We start from the raw sequence: 19,252 nt of genomic DNA, 5'->3' as shown, positions 1-19,252 counted from the left end.
GATTCCACAATTTTTCTATGATGCATTTTTTCTTTTTATTTATTTTTTATATATAATGATTTTTAGCTTGTTGATACCTAAAGTGCTCTTTATATAAGTTTTTACATGAATTGGGTACCATTAGTATACTTATGATGTGCCTTAGTAGACTCACAGATTGTCCTCGACAAATGTTTTGTTTTGCATTTTTGAGTCCTACGGCTTGAGCATGTGTTGTCATTGTGTTTAAAATAATGAATACCCAAATAGAGTTGTTGGGGAGTAGATGTAAGCCACGTGCAACCAAATCTCTATAAAACTTGGTGTTTGCTCGTGCTTGGCGATCCTAGATATGGAAGCAGTAAAAGGATAATTCCTTCTATCTTTTTGAAGATTTTGAGTCGTGAGGGGGTTTGTATTGATGATGATATCATGGAAATGACTATAGAAATTCCCACAGTTGACATTATTAGCCATCTTGCACCAAATGTCCATCTTCCACTTATAGCATCACCCTTTATTGTTGTAGGAAGGAAAAGAGTGTGGTTCGAAACACAGAGCAATCATGAAGAAGCCAAGAATAGTATATCTCCTAGTGCTAAGTGCTATGACCATGATAGTGACCATTGCAGTCCACAACGAAAAAGAAAGGATAATCTATGTTATCTGTGGAAGAAAGAGGAGAATATTTTGGTAATGAGGTTCTAAGATGCAATGCAGCTGCCAAAGTCATTCATGAGCCGTGTATTACTTTCCCTTTGTCCATTTGCTTATAGACAAAACAGAATGTGAGAGTTTCCATTATGTAAGATATGCAAGTGTTGATTAAGTAGAGTACAAAGGCTTCTACTGCACCAGTCATTCTTTCAAATGCAATAAGCTTTGATGATGACCATATCCCTATTAAAAAAATGATTGTTCAGAAGAAAAATGCTCAAGGTAATGGTGCTATAACCATGATGGAGCCTTTAACTAAGGAGAACTCTGTCATGGATATAGGCAATGGCATTAGCTTATTTAGAGCATGCTCATTGGGTGATATATTGACATGGCCTATCATAGGTGTGTGATAAGGATACAAAGTAGCATCCGCCTTACTTTTATGGGGATTGTCATGAATCAACAACATTGTACATGAATTATGCTTTTCTTGAAATGTGCATTTTGAGAAAGGATATTCCTTTAATGGTGACATTGAAACTCGTACACCTTGGCAGTGTTAGACAATTTTGTGCTACAATACTTGTGCATTCATACCTAAAAAAGGAAAAAAAAAAAAAACAAACGCAATGATAAATTTACAAAAAGGGGAAAAAATCTACCTTATGAATTTTACAATTGCAAGATCTAAAGTTCCATAAGGTGCAATTCAAGAAGACATTGGTGATCGGTGATTGATGTCTACAACATTCGGGGGAGGGTAAACTCGTATTAACAAGAGAGGGTAAACTCGTATTATCAAGAGGACGTGCCAAGAAAGTAAGTTCAAGAGCCCATCCGGGAAGACATATACAACATCTGAGTGAGGGTAAAATTGTATTACCAAGATGATCTGCCAGGGAAGTTTAGTCCAAAAACCAATTTAAAAGACGTATTGGCGATTAGTCATTGATAACTACAACATCCAGGTGAGGGTATAATAGTTTTACCAAGGCAACGCACCAAGGAACTTAATTTACGTGCCAATATGGGAAAACATATTGGTCATTGGTAACTACAATATCCGGGTGAGGGTAAAATTGTATTACTAAGATGATGTGGCAAGGATGTTAGTACAAAGGCCAATCTAGGAAGAGGTATTGGTGATCGATCATTGGTAACTACAACATTTGGGTGAGGGTAAAATTGTATTAGCAAGATGACGTATCAGGAAGTTCTAGAAGTAAGCTAGGAAGACATATTGGCGATCGTCCATTGGTAGCTACAACATTTGGGTGATGGTAAAACTGTATTACCAAGACAACATGCCAAGAAAGAGACTCAAGAAGTGAAGCCAGAAAGATTTGTTGGTGATTTGCCTTTGGTAATTAGAACATAAAAAAAGAAAAATTGTATTATCATTACAAGATACATAGAGGGGGTAAATGACATGCCTCAAAAGACCTAACATTTTGAAGTGGAAAAGTGCAAAAAAGGTTATGCCCAAGAAGAATCATGCAAAAGCTTGTTCAAAATTGCCAAACCTATGAAGAAAAAGAAATACTTTTATGAATAGAATGGTCCAAACAAATTCCTTCAATTCATTCTTTAAAATCCTTAAAGAAATGTATTATGTTCTTTAAAATCCTTAAAGAAATATATTTTATATATATATAAAGCATCGTTACAAAGTAAGTATTGGAGTTGAAGTTTTATATGTACATGTGTCTGTGTATAAGATCATCATCATTGATTGAACATCAAATTTACACCTTAATCAACAAGTAGTGATAAGGCCATTGCACAAAGTCAATAGGCCAATAAAGACATGAAAGACAATTAAAGGAGATAATGAAACCCTTGTAATCCCCCAATAAAAGTTAGAATAAAGGCCATTTATCTAATTAAAGTCCATAACTCCCTTATAAGCCCTCCTTAATTAGAAAATTAATGTAAGGAAGGCCATAACAAGTCTAGAAAGGGGTACTCTAGGAAGAGGTAAGACATCTCATTCCCACCATCTTTTTACTGTTGCAATAATTCAATCATTCCATATTCCCTAACTTAGGCATTGGAGTGATCCCCTCCCTGGAGTACACCTCGGGTCCTCTGGCTCTTTCTCTTGATTCTTAGCAGGTGATCGAGGTTGCGGTCGATTTGGTTAATCAGGTCAATTTTTGGCTCCAACAATTATTATTATTATATACCTTTGGAGTGTGTAGAAGTAAGCCAAACAATGTTATGGTGTTGATCGATGACCATGTATGATTTGAAGGAGGCATATTGTGTCACAACATACAAAGAAAATCAGGACATAAAGGGCTAGTTCGGCAATGGTGAGTAGGACATGTCTTCTTAATCTAGCTTTTCTTCTTTCTAAGGCACAAGTTGGTGAGGTGGCCAATGAAGCAAAAGTAGGCGTTGGATTAAAACGTTAGGGACATGGTAATTTATACTTTTTGAAACATGAGGGTATGGAAGATAGGCTACTATGGTTTAACACAAACCTTTTTGTTTGGCCTTAAAAAAAGCACAAATATTAAAAGCCCATTAAAAAATGACTCCAAACATTGCCTTTTTTGCAAACAAGCTTGCACACAGATGAGCCTTGAAGTAGGGGCATTTGTAATTATTAAAAAATTATGAATGCCTATAATTCATTTAATTAGTCAAAATAAAATAAAATTTATGGCTAATTATTTTATTGAGCTCATCCTTGCATATAATTACCTTTTATGGCTTGGCTGAAATGAAGGGACCAAAAATCTGAAGAAGAATGCATTCATCAACAATCAAGCCTTCGTTCTTCAGCATTGTTGGCAATTGAAGAACATTTAAATTTTTGATCTATCTCTTGTGATCTATTCTTCTTTCAAACATCCATCATTCATGATCAAGCTCACGCCATAAAAAATTGGATACAAATCCGTTGTCTAAAAAATCCTCAATTTTGTCATTCGGAAGATTCACCACCACTTTGTTTGGGAATATGCTCCTTGAGCCCTTAAATCGACAAATCTCTTTGGGGATATTGAAGCTTGCCACTAGTCTGTCTTCCATCGACCTTCAAGTTTGTCATTGGAAGATCCACCACCGCCTTGTTTGGGGACACACACCTCTAGTGCTGAAACTTTCATATCCACTTTCAAGGAGATCGAATCAAAGGAATTTTTATTAATTCTTCATTGTAAAGAATTCGCAAAGAGATTGTACCCATTTTCTTTAAAAAAAAATATATTTGTACAAAATTTTCTTATCTTAATTTCAAGGCACAAAATTTTTTGTTAGACTACATTCAGATGCATGCACATCCATGCAATTTAGGGTTTCATCGAGTTCCACAAGAGGGTTCTATGATTAGATATGATGTTGGTTTTGCGAAATATGCAAGGATTCTTGAGATTCTGAAGAAGGCAATGTTGTCTAGGAAGTTTTTAGTGACTGCTCTAGTGACCTCGGGACTTGTTCCTAGTCTTTAAAGGTGTGGCTGATCATCCTATAATAGCAGATTTATGAAGTATAATCAAATTTAGGGTTTGATTTGGTAGTAGGTTTTCAGTTGGATCATGCTTTGATACCATGATTAAGTATTGAATAAAATAGATGACCTAATCACAATGATGGATATCTCCCTCTGTTTATAACTATGTCAAGTACGTATCAATGATCATAATACCCTTACTAGTTCACTCATTAACATAACTAGCACACTAATATTTTACTGAATGACTGAAATAACCACTAACACTTTACAATCATAAACAAGAACGCAAGGGCATAGTACTAGGGTCTCCTAAGTGAAGACTTTCCACTTGATAATGGGAGGGGGGAGGGAAGCAAGGCTTTCCTTAGAGAGCTTTATAAGGCCAACCATGTAGCTTACCTTCATTTGATTTTTTAAGCCTTGGCATTTTGAATCTCATTGATTGGCTATGGTTTTGGGAGTCACATGCATCTGCTAGGTGAGGCATTCGGTTCACAAATTGATCCTTATAGCCCAACTAATACTATTTGCTCACTTGGGTTAGGGGGGCATACTGTACCTTGAGAATTCCATGTTCCTAGTGTCTTGTGTTTTTGGTTGTATTTTCTTTATTCATGTTCCGAATGATCAAGACAAGTTGTCTCCTCTTGCAGTTAAATTTGACTTTGTTGGTTATGGGTGTTATGGTCCTTCCACTTGTGGAAAGTTTGTTAGTACTTAGGTGATTTTTTTTAGGGGACACCTTATTTTTCTCATGTTAGATGTTCCTTTGAGGAGTTTATTTTTATTTTGTTAACTATTTGAGTTTTCCATCTTGTATTGATCCTCCTAACCTTATTCCTTTAGGGGACACTTCCATCTTCTTCCCAAAAAAAGCCCACATAAGCAGGGGGATTGCTGCAAGATGGAAAACCATTAATAGTTAAAAGGAATAAAAATAAACTCCTCTTATGAACACCCCACAAAAAAACAAAATAGTGTCCCCTGAAAAAATGTTACATAAGCGCTAACATACTTCCAACAAGCGTGAGGACCATTACACTTGTTACTCTTCTAAGTCAGAGAATACCCAACAAAGAAAAAAATTTCCTTGCAAGTGGAGACAACTTGTCTTGATCAATATGCAGAGCATAAGCAAAGGAAATATATCCAAAAACACGAGATGCTAGGTATGGAGCTCTAGAGGTAAACCATCCCCCCTACTCCAAGTGAGCGCTTTTGACTAGTCAGCTGTAACAGACATTATTGCATTTGATAAAAACTATTGAGGGTCTCTAAAGAGGGTGAGTGTTCATCAGTCATTGTAAAACTCACTAGCAATTGTCAACATGCTTAGCCTACTTGCCTCCCTCGCTAAGTACACCATGTTAACGGAGGATTGGTTAATGAATTATGTTTGCTTCAATGTTTACTGCTTGCTTACCACGACTTTCATGAATTGATTACTGTTTCCACTGCTATCTGAATGAATGTTAATGAAAGTGCTTCGTGGATGAATGTTGGTAAACAATAGGCTGACTAGTTAAACAAGAGTGCTTTAGCTAGCGCCGCACGACCCTTCACAAGGGTGTGAAAATAGTCGGACCGTGACATTTGCTTGACGTTGATATTCTTTCCTACTTGACTTGGACTTGCCAAACTGCTCATTTGAAAGGAAAACTTGTACATAGTAGTCTTTGCTTACTTAACCAATTGCTAATTATGGTTCAATTCTTCATCTTCAATTGTATGTTCTTTTACCGTATCTATTTCCTTTATTTTGATTCATTCTCCTTGCTAATCCTAGGTGGAAGCATGCAGTGAGTGTAGGAATGAGGCCATGACTTATTGTAGGCATAGTAAGGAGTTGGTTAGGTGTTGTTGGGCCTATAGCATGATGTAGAATGGGTGCAAGAAAGGAAAGTGAGAGAAATGGGGAAAGATAGAAACAAAAGAGAAGAGAAGAAGCCGAAGGAAGACAAAGATACAAGTGGGAAAACACATAAGATAACTTCTCAATTTCAAATCAAAAGTTGTCTTTTACATGATTTCAGAACACTATATGAAAGACTAAAATAAAAGAAAATTACCAATAAACTCCTAAGGACATTTTTTTATTTATAAATCACACACATGTGTATGCCTAATTACCAATTAAGCTAAACACATTTATGTTTAGGATCCAACAACCTTTTGACCTTATTATTTAAAATTAGCCTCCAAATTGGGTTGAAATGATCCATCCAATAACCTGCCTCTTATACTACATTTATTCTCTTCATCTGAAATAACTTGGCTGTGCAGAAAATAGTAAGAAGCCCATTATGGTGAAAGGAATCATCGCACTTCATAAGAAAGGAATCGGTGGGATGCTTCTATTTGGCTAGTAGAAGAGATTGATATGTCATCAACTTGTACCTCTTCTTGCCAAAGGAAAAGGTATATGAATTTTATTAATCATCATGCATAACCATCCCTATCAAACAACCACGAACATTCCTAGAATGTGGTAAATTTTGAGAGGAAGGGGACCCCACTAGCCTATCTCCATAATCAAACCAATATTGGAAGTATGCAAGCAATGATCATGGACTTTTGTTCACCCAAGCAATCTTGTATGGATCAGGATGCGATTCAACCTTCAAATTCTTCTTGTGAAGCTACTTTAGAAACTACTTTTATGCAACTATCAGGCAACTGAAGCACAAATCTTAGTCTAAAAAATGTTGATTCATCTTCAATCTTTGTTTCCTTCAATATTTTGGAATGGGAGGATACTTCAAAGTAATAAACTATCTCCAATATTGACATGTTTGTCAAAGTGGGAACTTTGATCTAAGCTTCAATTTCGTGGGGGCATTGTCATCTACTTTTTGGCTATTATCATTACCTTGTTAAGACATTGTGTAGCATGATGCCCAAAACCCTAATACTCGAAACACTTAATTGCTAGTTGCATCTGAGAAGTTCATCCAATTTTTTGGAGTCTTTCATAGGGTAGTAACCCTTTGGTTATCAACAATTTGTTGTAACATTCTATTTTGGGCAAGGGCATTCTTTGATTGCTAGTTGAGCGCTACCTTCGCTGGAGACACCTGCTTAGTAGATCTGTCTAGTTGATGACAATTGGATCTCTAATCTTCTAGGAGTGTTTTGTTCGGTACCTCACATCTTTGTACTCTAGTGGTGGAAAGTCACCATCATAGCTTGAAAATCTTAGCATGTTAACGTGGGCAAGATCATCATTTTGTACCTTCTTTCCTTCATATTTGACAAAGTTGTCAAACTTCCCTGGTGGCTCTCCTAAAAAGCCGACTGTTGGATTTTCATCTTCGTATTTCTTCTTCAGTTTTTGCTAGGAGTTGTTCTTCTTTTTCCTAAATCACCAAGAGGTTGCATGAGGAACTTATGCAAATGATCGAGCACATGTCAGCATTCTCTCCTACTTTCAAAAAGAAAGAGGCAGAAATGCAACACCTTAAGGCTCTGCTAAATTCTTTCAAGCAAAGCTAGCAATATTAGCATAGACAGGCGAGGATAGATCCTCTATTTCCACATCCACTTTGGCTTTCAGCTCTCCTTATCCAACGTATCAGCCTATAATAATGCAAACATCCTTTAGAGGTAGTGACTCCTTTCTTTACCTCAAAAAGAGGCAGTATGCTCAAAGGCCAACCCAAACCCAGAGGGTTGAATCAATAGCAGCCTCCATTGCTTAGAAGAAGGATAAGAAAAAAATGGGAGAATCAAGTATCCCAGATCAAAAGCCACATATCAGAGTTTAGGAAAAAGAAAACTCTATCACCAAACTTCTTGTTTAGATGGTTGATCCATTGTAGCGGGATCTAGGGGAAGCACAACAAGAAGACACTCCAAGATCAGCACTTCCTATCAAAACGTATGATGAATCATTTGAGGGAGAGATGTGGCCTCCAAGAGCCACGATGGTGACCCAGCTATCCACTCACAATTCAGAGTACGACAATCCCACATACGATGAAGGTATAGATGACAACATCAATCTCTTAGAGAATACCTCATCAGCTATTTCTATGCAAAGCTCAAGTAGTTCAAATGATAATGGACCAACCATTACATTAGAAGGAATTCCTCCAAACCAATGGAGGAATAGGATCCTTGAGCTCTATGCCTACAGTAGAGCTGATGAAAGAAGGGATTACCCTTAAAGAGATCATAGGAAGGGTTGTTTATAAATTTGTCTGGAGAGTCAGAATCTAGTGGATAAATCTTGGAGATTATAGGCAGTTGTAGATTTTACAATTTCCGAATATTGATGTTTTCGTATCCACAATCCTTGAAGAATTCTGTGGTGCTTGGGAGGACCATGTTACCCAAGCCAGAGAAGAGTACATAAAGATTAAATGCTTCTCACTTAAAGAAATTATAATCTTACTTTTGAAAGATACTACATTCTCTGCACACCAAATGATATCGACCTCAAGCAAGCATACCTCAACAACTTGTCTGGTCCACTAGGAGAAGAAGTTCTCCGAGAACTTGAAATGAGTGGAAAAAGACTTCAAAGCACTTCCCTGGGTAAACTCTACCAAAGTGCTCTTATGAATCTGGATGCGCTTTGCAGAAAGTATGACATGTACAGGAGAGTCTAGAAAGCAGACATAAAGATAACCAAAGAATGTAAAAGGAAGGATCTTCTCATCAAATGCAAAGGAGACAAGCAGTGCTCCTATTCAACGGGAAAAAAAGAGGATGTTTATCTTCCTAGAAAAACTAGAAAATCCAAACACAAGGAGAAATGCTAGAAATACTTGAGAAAAAAGAAGCACAGGAAAGATCCAAAGGATCATCAATGTTATATTTGCAATCAAAAGGGGCATTATGCAAAAAAGACTTCTGCAGAGATGAAAAAGAATTAAGCTGATTCAGATGCTGCATAAAGTCAGATTGGGATTCAGACAATGACATTGAATCTGTTTTCTCTATCGATAAGCAAAATGAAGACTCCATCCTTCCTTTCCAACAGAGCGAATAGACGAACCTATCAGACTCTTCAGATGAAGAAGGTGAAGATTTCAAGAGCTATCAGGTCAACTCAAGTATGGAACGTACCCATATCCAACCCATTAATAATGAATGGCACTCAGTGGTATCAACAGAAGAGGAGGTTCACAACCTCTATTCTATCCAAGAATCTTTGTCAGCACAGTTCAAGAAAGGAGACTATGTGTCACCCTTTGCTTCAATCTGGATACTAGCTGATAAGTACTCATAGCCAATCAAAGTTATTGCATTCGTTGGCATAGAAGTAGCATGCAGCTTTCTAAAGCCAAACATTCTTTTGAAAGACAAATGGAAGCCATGTAATCAAGGTTTCAAAGCAGTAAATAGGGAGCATTTTCAAGTCAAATGAAAGAGTGTGCGAATCTATATTAAGATTCATCTAGCATGCTTAATCAAGGCCACATTCTTTGGGTCAAACCTTCCTAACAAAGATCTCATCGTTGGATTTGACATCATCCAACACTTAAACAAGGTCCACTGGACAAAACAAGGATTAAAGTTCAGGTCATATCTTTTGCAATGGACCAAGACCCCTAATCTCTTTCATATCACTCAGTCCTTGGAAGAAATTAAGGCCCAATTAATCCAGGCAAACAGTGCAGACAGCCATAGTGAATGCTTAAGGAAATATTCAAAGCCATTGTGGAAGAATCATGAGTTCTTTTTCAGTTTTCCTTTCAAGAGGAAGATATCAACCCAACGAAGGCAAGCCATAAGGGAATGAATCCAGAGCACTATTTACTGACCTAGAATGAGCTGACCCAATTGCAAGAAGGACTTATTGAGCCCACAAAGTCACAATAGGCTTGCGAAACTTCCTATGTCTATAAGATGGTTGAGCAAGCTGGAGGAAAACTCAAGCTCATCATCAATTATCAGCCCCTCAACCATTTTCTTTTTGATGACAAATTCCCATTATCAAATCGGGCCAACTTATTTTCACAATTATCGAAGACCCAAATCTTCTCAAAGTTTGACTTGAAAGCGGGCTTCTAGCGATTGGGTATCCATCCAGATGATAGGCTAATGACAACTTTCTGCATTCCCAATTTTCACTACCAATAGACTATCATGCCATTTGGGCTTAAGGTGGCCCCATCCATCTTCTAAAGGGCAATGATCTACCAGCCCATTCTTTATCATGCCTTGATCTACATTGATAATATTCTTCTATTCTCAAGGGACATGGCATCACATGCAAAACTCTTAAATCAGTTTAAGGAGATTGTTGTGCACTATGGAATTATGTTGTCAGAAAAGAAGATGATAATTGAGGTTGAAGCAATTGATTTCCTTGGGATGAAGATAAGCCAAGGGAAGTATGAATTGCAGCCACACATTGCAACACAGCTTAACACTTTCCCAGACACTCTGATGACGACAAAATAACTGCAACAATTTTTTGGTATTGTCAATTACATGGCAGACTTTGTCCCAAAGTTGACAGTTTATACATCACTACATCAGCTATTGAAAAAGAAAGATGTACCCCCATGGGAATCTAGACACATTGAAGCGATAAGGTCGCTTAGAGGAATGGCCATGCAATTTCCACCTCGCTAGATTCCTAACAGGGGAAAAGAATCCTGCAAACTGATGCAAGTGACAATTACTTGGGTGCAGCCTTAATTGAAGAAAAAGAATATGGGACTAAACACATTTGTGGGTACAAGAGTGGAGCATTCAAAAAATATGAATTGCATTATCACTCCATGTTCAAGGAGATCTTGGTGGTAAATAGGGCGATTGAGAAATTGAGTTCTATCTAATTGGACATACTTTTACAGTAGAGATGGACATGTCATCTTTTCCAAAGATGATACAATTCAAGAAAAAGATCCTCCCGCAAGGACAACTTCTTAGGTTAGCTAATTGGTTCTTACAGTATAAATTTGAGATAAAGCATATCAAAGGAAAGCACAACATCCTTAGTGACTTCCTTTGAAGATCAACCAATCTCCAAGTCCTCGTCATCATGTCATCCTAATTTTTCTTCAAGCTCATCTAGCTTCACAAAAAAATCCGAAGTCTCCCCAGTGAAATTCAAGACAATATTCTTTGCCATACCATAGATAAGGGAAACACCAAAATTATACAAGGATTATGCTACATATGCTCCTCTATCTGAGTGGCAATTTGTACTGCATCCCCATCATCTTTCAATTCTTTGTTGGCACAAATAGCCAAATGATAGAAGCTGCTAGTGTAGTCACTACTATTTTGTCTCCTGCTTCAAAAGTTGGGGGGTACAAACAATTCCTATGACTCACTTCATCTTATACCTCTTTTAATCTCACCATATATTTTTGTTTTTAAAGATCTTATGTTGTTTAAGCCACCAAATTTGAGCATTACCCTTCAATTTCTATTCAGGCAAATATAGATTCGCCTTCATTCATGTCATACCATCGAAAATTGCTCTCCAAAGGAAATACCATAGTTGTCAAATCAAGAATCGAACCAAATCTGAAGTTTCGGTACAAATTTCCAAAATCAATTCTAAATGGCATGCATATATTGATATATAAACAAGAAGCAAAATAGTTCAATACATTTACATTTTGACAATAAAAAGAAAAACAAATCACATTTCATGTGTATGCTTTCTCTGAACTAAAAAGTAAGGGAATGAGTCAAGAAATTATAATTAATAAAATGAACATTATTTTGTTTAATTGAAGGAATTGAGAAAAATAATAATAAATAAAAAGGCAAAAGACATTGACCTCCCCTGAGGTTTGACAAAAAGACAGTGACCTCCTTGAGGTTTCAAAAATTCTAGAGACCTCAACTAAGGTTTCAATAATTCCAAGGACCTCTCTTGAGGTTTTCCAAAAAGACGCAAACTTCCTTTTATATCTTGCAAAGAGACAAATTTTTTAAGAGGAGGTCTATGTCTTTTTGGCAAATCTCAGGGGAGGTTTGTGGAATTTTTGAAATCTCAAGGGAGTTATTTGTCTTTTTGCCAAACCTCGGGTGAGGTGAGTGTCTTTTACTCTAATTAAAAAACAAAACTTTTAGTGTTTATGAACAATTAAATAAAAAAAACATTTCATGCATACTCTTTCTTGAATTAAAAGAAAAATAATTAACTTTAAAAATGATAATTACTGAAAAAAATACTTGAAAAAAAAAAAAGAAACAGCTTTTGAATCTTAACAACATAATAAATTGTGAGTAACACCTTAACCCATGTGTGTTATGCCTCTTTTTCTCAATGGCAGAGCACTATACTCCAAGAGTGAAGAATGGTTTTGCGAAAGCAATATGAGACCTAAAATTCTATTTTTTCCTCTTTTTTAGCACAAAAAAACTGACGTAGACGAGGAATGGAAGCTAATTGCAGTTGATTTTAGATTTACTAGTAAGATTCGAATTGATTTGGTGTGGAATTGATATGAATCCTATGAGTCAAATTGTGAATAGTAATATTCTAACAACTATGGGAAATACCAATCAACAATTCATTAGGGGGGGTAATCACCATTAAAAACCTTAAAACTTCCAATTCAATTCCATTTATTCAAATGATCATTTCAGTATTCGCATAGCTCAAAATGTGGGAAACAACAGTGCAGAACTAAATCAATTAATGCTTCTTATCCAGGGCTGCAGCATAAGTTGTTAGCCTATTCAAATTACTTGTAATTGTCTCCAATTCCATGTTTTGTACCCTACAAAATAACAATTTTACTTTGATGATAATTCGACACTAGCCACCATGTTGCTGATTTTGTTCCTTACTTTTTCATTTATAAAATTTTGTTGCAACTATATCTCGCCAAAGACCCTAAGCATTACATAGTAAATTTCTATTGGACAACTTCAAAATATGGCAAATGAAGTTAGAATATCATGGCTGCAACAGATTTTTCACCCTGCCTCCCCTTTTTTTGCAATTCTTGTAGTAGCGGAATAAGGGCAAAAAGAATTCATATGTGCATCACCAGGGGTGACTTTCCAATGATGGTTTTTCAGTGCTAAAGAATATCAGGGGTGGTGAGTTCAGTAGTGATAGTGTTTTGGTGATGAAAAAGGTCCAGCAAATGTGACAAATCAAAAGGCTGCTGGCTGAAAAATTCTTTTAGATTGCACATGGAATACTTGGAGCAAACATGTGGTCAGATAGCAACAAAATTTTGGGGGTTGACATTTTGATGGTATCTGTATCTAATGGTGCGGCACGTCTCAAATGGATTCCAGCATTGTGGTGTTCGAAAATGAAGGTTTGCAACTGTAGTTTCTTGAAAATTTGGAAGTAATGAACAGCATATGGTATGCATTTGAAATTGTAAGATTTCTCTGATCTGAAACATGGTTGGCAGCAACAGAAGAGAACTTAAAGTGGCTCTAGGTTGCGACTCTGATGCAAAGATAAATATATGTGGTTGTGATTTGAATTTGGGATGGCCAGCGTGAGTGATCGAGTTTTTCTGTAATACAAATGATGTAGCATGGAGCAGGGAAGAAAGGAAAGCAAGAGAAACAGGGAAGGGATAAGGGAGGGGAAAAAGAAGACAAATGAAGAAAAGAGAGAATACAAGGTAGTAGAAGATACACTTGGGGGGGGGGGGGGGGGGGGGTTCGTAAAACACACATAAGATTCTCAATTTCAAATTCACAAACCATCTTTACATGATTTTAACACACAAATTTAGAAAAAAATAAAAATAAAACATAAAAAAATTATTAGTCCTAACTACCTGTATATTCACAAACCCCACTCATAACCCCTTTTTAATTAAACTAAACGTATTTGGGTTTAGGACCTTTTCTTGGGCTCCAAATTGGGTCAAACTGATCAGTAGATAAAGGCGTGACCCACATCCCATCCTACATCACAGTAAAAAAAAGGTTCATCATCTATTGAAAGACTTGAAGCTCAAGTGGCCAAGAGCTAATACCCAAATGTATGATATTGATCATTTTTAGACGTTCTCACCTATTGCTCAGTTGAATTCTACCTGTGTTTTCATTTCGTTGGCTGTTTGTTTGATTGGCTCTTGTATTTGTTATATGTCAAGAACACCTTGTTTTATGTGATTTGCATGAAGGGGTGCATATGGAGCAACCCTTGCTCCCCCCCAGAGCTTGGTATTGACATTCCACAAAATTGTTGAAATTTCTGATGAAATTTACAATAGAGAGAAGTGCAAAAAATAATTTGGATCAAGCACAGCATTCTGAAATATTTTTTCATAGCATGGCTGGCCATATTAAATTACTAGATTGCTCACTTCAGAGAGAATATCAAAATGGAATAGAACAGTAGACTCAAGATGCAATATTTGCGGGTCTTATCTAGAATCTAGGGAGCATTTGTTCGTTAAATGTCATCCCTTAATAGAAGCTTATCAAATAGCTTGCAAGAAGAGTATACTGAGAGCAGGGTCAAATTGGGATGCCAATTTGAGTAGGCTCTCCAATTTGGGAAACGCAAAACAGGAAGAACTGTACAAATTAGTGTGGGTAGCCTCCATATAATAAAAGAAGCCTTAGGTCTGATATTATTGCGATGCTGATCATAAATGATATAAAGATGATTTGCTGTGGGGAAAGTGCAGAATCCTGAAGCTGTAAATCAAGGAGAAATTTATTGTGCTCTGTTTTGTGATGTTTGCTTCGTTGTGCACTGTTTGATGTCATCTTTGTTTTGGGAGCTGTCTCTTGTTCTGATGTATTGGCTATTGCCTGTCCAGCTGATTAATATATGAACTTAATTCTTACTGAAAAAAAAAAACAATGCCATTTATGAATTTCATTTATACTAATTGAATATGGTTAATGTGATGATTATATTATGGCTATTTTTTAGTATGCACCACATAAATGTAGTTGATCGCATGATGTGTTTTATTTATAAATTTTTCTGTTCTAAATTTTGCATTATTATGTCGATCAATAGTTTCTAAAGTTTCATAATGGAATTACGTGCATTCCTCTTAATTTCCATTATTTTTTTAAAAAAATTGAAATCAGAATCAACATCGACATTGAAATTTTCATTGGAGTTTCTGTACTTTCGAAGCCTCAAAATTTTAGTTTGAAATCAAAATTTAAGAATTGTGCCAAAATAACTAATTCAGGATCCCAGTTGCACTGTATGCAGTATAATACTTTGCTTGAAGCTGCTGGACCACACAGACAAGATTATTGAATTCCTCTTGGTACTAATGGGTATTCATCCTTTCGGTAGGAAAACTAGGTAGAGGAATCCACTTTAGTATCACCACTAGGCAAAGAACTTATTGGCCGAAGCTCATTTGCCATGAAGATCTCTGCAACGACCAGCAATATTGTGTTTTTTCTTCTAGAATCAAGTGCAAACATGAGCACCTCAATAACTGGCACTTCTACCAGAACCACCACCTTCATGTCATTTATCAAATATTTTACATGTTACGATCTGTGCATTATTTGACCTTTATTTATAGAAGTTATAGATAAAGTCCTCAGAACTGCCCAGTCAAATAAAAGAATGCCATATTGCAGGGAAGGCCTACAGACCACGGAGAAGACCCAAACCAGTGCAGCCAGCAACTAAATAGAGTAGGGGCAGCACACAACAGCGCTCAAGGATTAGCTATATGACAAACCAAACAACTAGGAGCACAGCAGTCTAAGCCCCAATCAATACACACCAGGCTGAACCCAATGCATGCGCTTTGTTTGTCTGTGTGCATGTGCTGTGAGTGAATGATGACCAAAAATATGTTCAATACAATAAATAGCCGCAGCTTTCTTTGAAAGGTTGTATTTGTTATCGTTTAGCTATCATCTGCAAACTGGTAAATTTCCAGGTGGTCCGAATAGTCGCTTCTGAGTTGAAGACCTGACTGAAAACCTAGTTTGTCGTTTGTGGCTTTCTTTTATAGGTAGTATCATCTCTTAGCTGTCCCCCCTAAAAACTGTTAGATTTCCAGGTGGGCCTGAATAGTCACTTTGATGGTGAAGTCCTGATTGCATACCTAGTTTGTAGTCAAGTCGCATATACTCATTTGCAAACTATTGTAATGATTTGTTTTGTGAACCATTATGTTTTTCTGAACTCTTGTCTTGACATACAAGTATGTTTTGTTTTCAGGGTAACTCTGATGATGTGATGAAGACATTGGACCAGTTGGCATTCAAATGTCGGAAATTTCCCGCTGTTAATGTTTTGTGCGCAGCTGACTGTTGTAAGCAACGATTGTATGTGGCCTATAAATTTAGCACTACTTGCTGCAAAACCAGTGTATTTTATACTGTAATCATGCTTCCTTTCAATGATACACAATGTTCAGGTACCTGCAACTCTACACGCAGCAGAAAAATATTGACATCAACTTCTGTAGTTATCCATAATGAGAGCTGCTTCTGTTATAATTCGACTTGGCATGATGTTTATCATCTGAAATTAGGAAGCTGATGTCTGTTGACAGAAGGCTTAATAATGACACCGAGGAGATGAAAATATTTTACCCAGCTCTTGAGTTTTAGACCAAAGCTCATCACTCTTCCGTGATTCTCTGTCCAATTAATCATTTGCCCATTTGAGAGATTATGGGGGCCAATGGTTCAATTCCCATCAGAATTCGTGGGAAATTAGTTTTGGGCATTCAAAGCTTTAGGCATGATTTGATAAAAAAAAGAGAAAATATATTGTGCAATATATTCTCTATGCATCAAATATCATTCTGAATAAAGTGCTTTATATTCTCTATGCATCAAATATCGTTCTGAATAAAGTGCTTTTCAATATAATTAAATTTTTGAGAAAAATGAAAATTTAATCATATGTAAAATCAAAATTTTAATTATTGGTTTATTAAATATTTTATTTTTCTTCATATCAACATTCAAACATAAAAAGGTAAATTTTTTCCCTCTTCTTTCCCTACCCTCAAAACATTTTTCCGGTTGTTTGATGAAATTGATTCACCATAAGGTTTCAGAATTGTAACAGTACGAGTTTATAAGATATATTCTCATGCATCAATGGGTTCTTATTTGAATTCCGTCGATCATCTGTGCTGGTTCAGGCACTCTGGAATGACTGAAGGAAACTACCAACGACGACTTCAGGTTAACAGGAAACTACCATGACGTGGAATCAAGAGCTGGGGAGTTGCTGTATGCCTCCGTGTCTGTATTGTCGTACTACTGCAAATCATGAGCTTACGTGTGGACTCTGACAGGAAAACTGAGACCTTGAGACCCACCACGCTTGTTATAGAAGCTTGGGATGGTCTGGGAAGGCCTTGGATCACGTGACCACCTGTTTTCCTTTAGGTAGAGTGCACGTGCGGTCCTCTACGCAATACGTGAGTATCAATCTCCATGATCTCGTTTTACTTGGTGTACCGATAAAAAAAATACTCCACAAGCCTTTCATCGCAAGCATGGCCACACCCTTATCCTCCCTCTCTCTCTCTCTAATAAGCTAGAAAACGTAAAGAAGAAGGTGCTTTAGGAAGAATCTCGGGGGGAGGGGAGGTGCTTAAAGAAACGGGGTAAAAGATACTCAAGCTAGTACGTAGCACATCTCTCTCTCTCTCTCTCGTATATGTGTAGCTTGCTTTTGCATCTTTCTAAATGCTGATTATATATATAGCACATGGGTCCCCTTGAGCTGGAAAGCGCTGCCTGCTTCCCAACAACGCGGTAAATTGGTGCGACCCACCTCACCCACCAGGCTAATTTGTTTAGATTATCCATTAACTTTAGGTATAATTATATGCCAGGAAGAATAATTTGGGAGTTGGTTGGGGGGGGGGGGGGGGGGTGGCTCATGTGTAGATAGATAGACCCTCTATTACTTGTAGCAATTATTGGGAGCCCCCTGTATTAAATTAAACTCAATGAAGGGCATTTACATTTGTCGACAGTTGGTATTGTAGCTTCTATGATGTAGCCATTGATGGAGTCTACTCACCGTCTCTATATTCCAATTTGTATAGACTTCAAAGGCCAATAAATTTTTTAGCCATTGAGATTTGAGAATGAAGTTGAACCAATTCTGCACTGGATAATCTAGCACTGAATAATTGGATAGCCCAAGGCCCAGCTATTAACCTCCCTCTGAAGCAGGGGAAAAAAAGTGAATGAGTTATTGTTATGGTTTCAGCATGCTTTTAGATTTTATTGGATTGAACTCATGGGATAACATTGGTTTGAATTGAATTATCAATTATATTTTGTATTTGTACATAAGGCATAACATAGAACATTTATAGGTGGTGTTGAGACTCAAAAAATGAGACATTATCTGTGTCCACAGTACATGATGATTGCTTGCGTCAACAAGAAAAAGGGAATGGTTTAAAACACCCTCGATAGTCTCTGAAGGTCCTCTTCGATGCTAAGTTAGGATTAATGAAGTATTAAGAAATATAATTAGTATAAAGAGTGCATAATTGAGAGATTGTGAGATATCTTATCTTATCCATAGGGTCCCTTTTATAGTAACAAGAAGCTCTTTGATAATTAATATTGGGTGCTTTAATGTAAAGGGTACATCATTTGCTCCCCACTCCTAGTTTAGAAATTATTTTCTAGGACCATGGGTATTTTAGAATCATAAACTTTCTCACATATTAAGTTGGGCAATTATTAAGCTAACATTTACATGTTGATCACATTAATATCAACTTTGATACTTGTTAAAAGGAAAAGAAGTTAAGTAAAATATTCTTTTGTAGGGTCAACATTTTTTAATGACGTGGATGAAGGGCAACAACACATGATAATTTTGAATATGAAAATTCTTGATACCATGCTGCCACATATTTATGCATAGCCATTGCCCAAATATGCACCAGGTGTTAGCTAAATAGAAATCAGTGAACAGCTGAAGAAAAATAGAGATGAAGAATTTTGGAAATGCCTCTCGCACAGTTCTCATTGATTATACATGTATATATGTACAGTGAAAAAGGAATAAATGAAAACAGAAAAGATTGTTACGGTTGGTTGAGAATAACAAAAAAAAAAAAAAAGGAATAAAGAATATACAAGAGTAACAAATCATGGTGGTGCAAATTCCTGCACACCAACCATTTGGGAAAAGGCCTCTCCTTGTGTACAGTTGGGAGGTATAGTTTAATAGGCCCCTTCGAGTCCAACGGTGTGTCCACAACATTGAGACTC

At 36.7% G+C, this 19,252-nt stretch overlaps 1 protein-coding gene across 1 annotated transcript in view; it reads left to right on the top strand.

Moving 5' to 3' along the window:
* The window catches only part of LOC131162652 (uncharacterized), a 44,643-nt gene extending 27,776 nt beyond the window's left edge, over positions 1-16,867 (top strand). Inside the window, exons 2-3 of the mRNA XM_058119261.1 lie at positions 16,209-16,302; positions 16,408-16,867. Coding sequence (XP_057975244.1) covers positions 16,209-16,302; positions 16,408-16,532 — 219 coding nt within the window. The 3' untranslated portion in view covers positions 16,533-16,867. The remainder of the gene's footprint in view (positions 1-16,208; positions 16,303-16,407) is intronic.
* The last annotated feature ends 2,385 nt before the right edge of the window (positions 16,868-19,252 follow it).

The sequence above is a fragment of the Malania oleifera genome, chromosome 8, assembly GCF_029873635.1.
Source record: "Malania oleifera isolate guangnan ecotype guangnan chromosome 8, ASM2987363v1, whole genome shotgun sequence".
Taxonomy (NCBI): Eukaryota; Viridiplantae; Streptophyta; class Magnoliopsida; order Santalales; family Ximeniaceae; genus Malania; species Malania oleifera.
The sequence above is the reverse complement of the archived record's forward strand: the minus strand, read 5'-3'. Positions and strand labels throughout refer to the sequence as shown.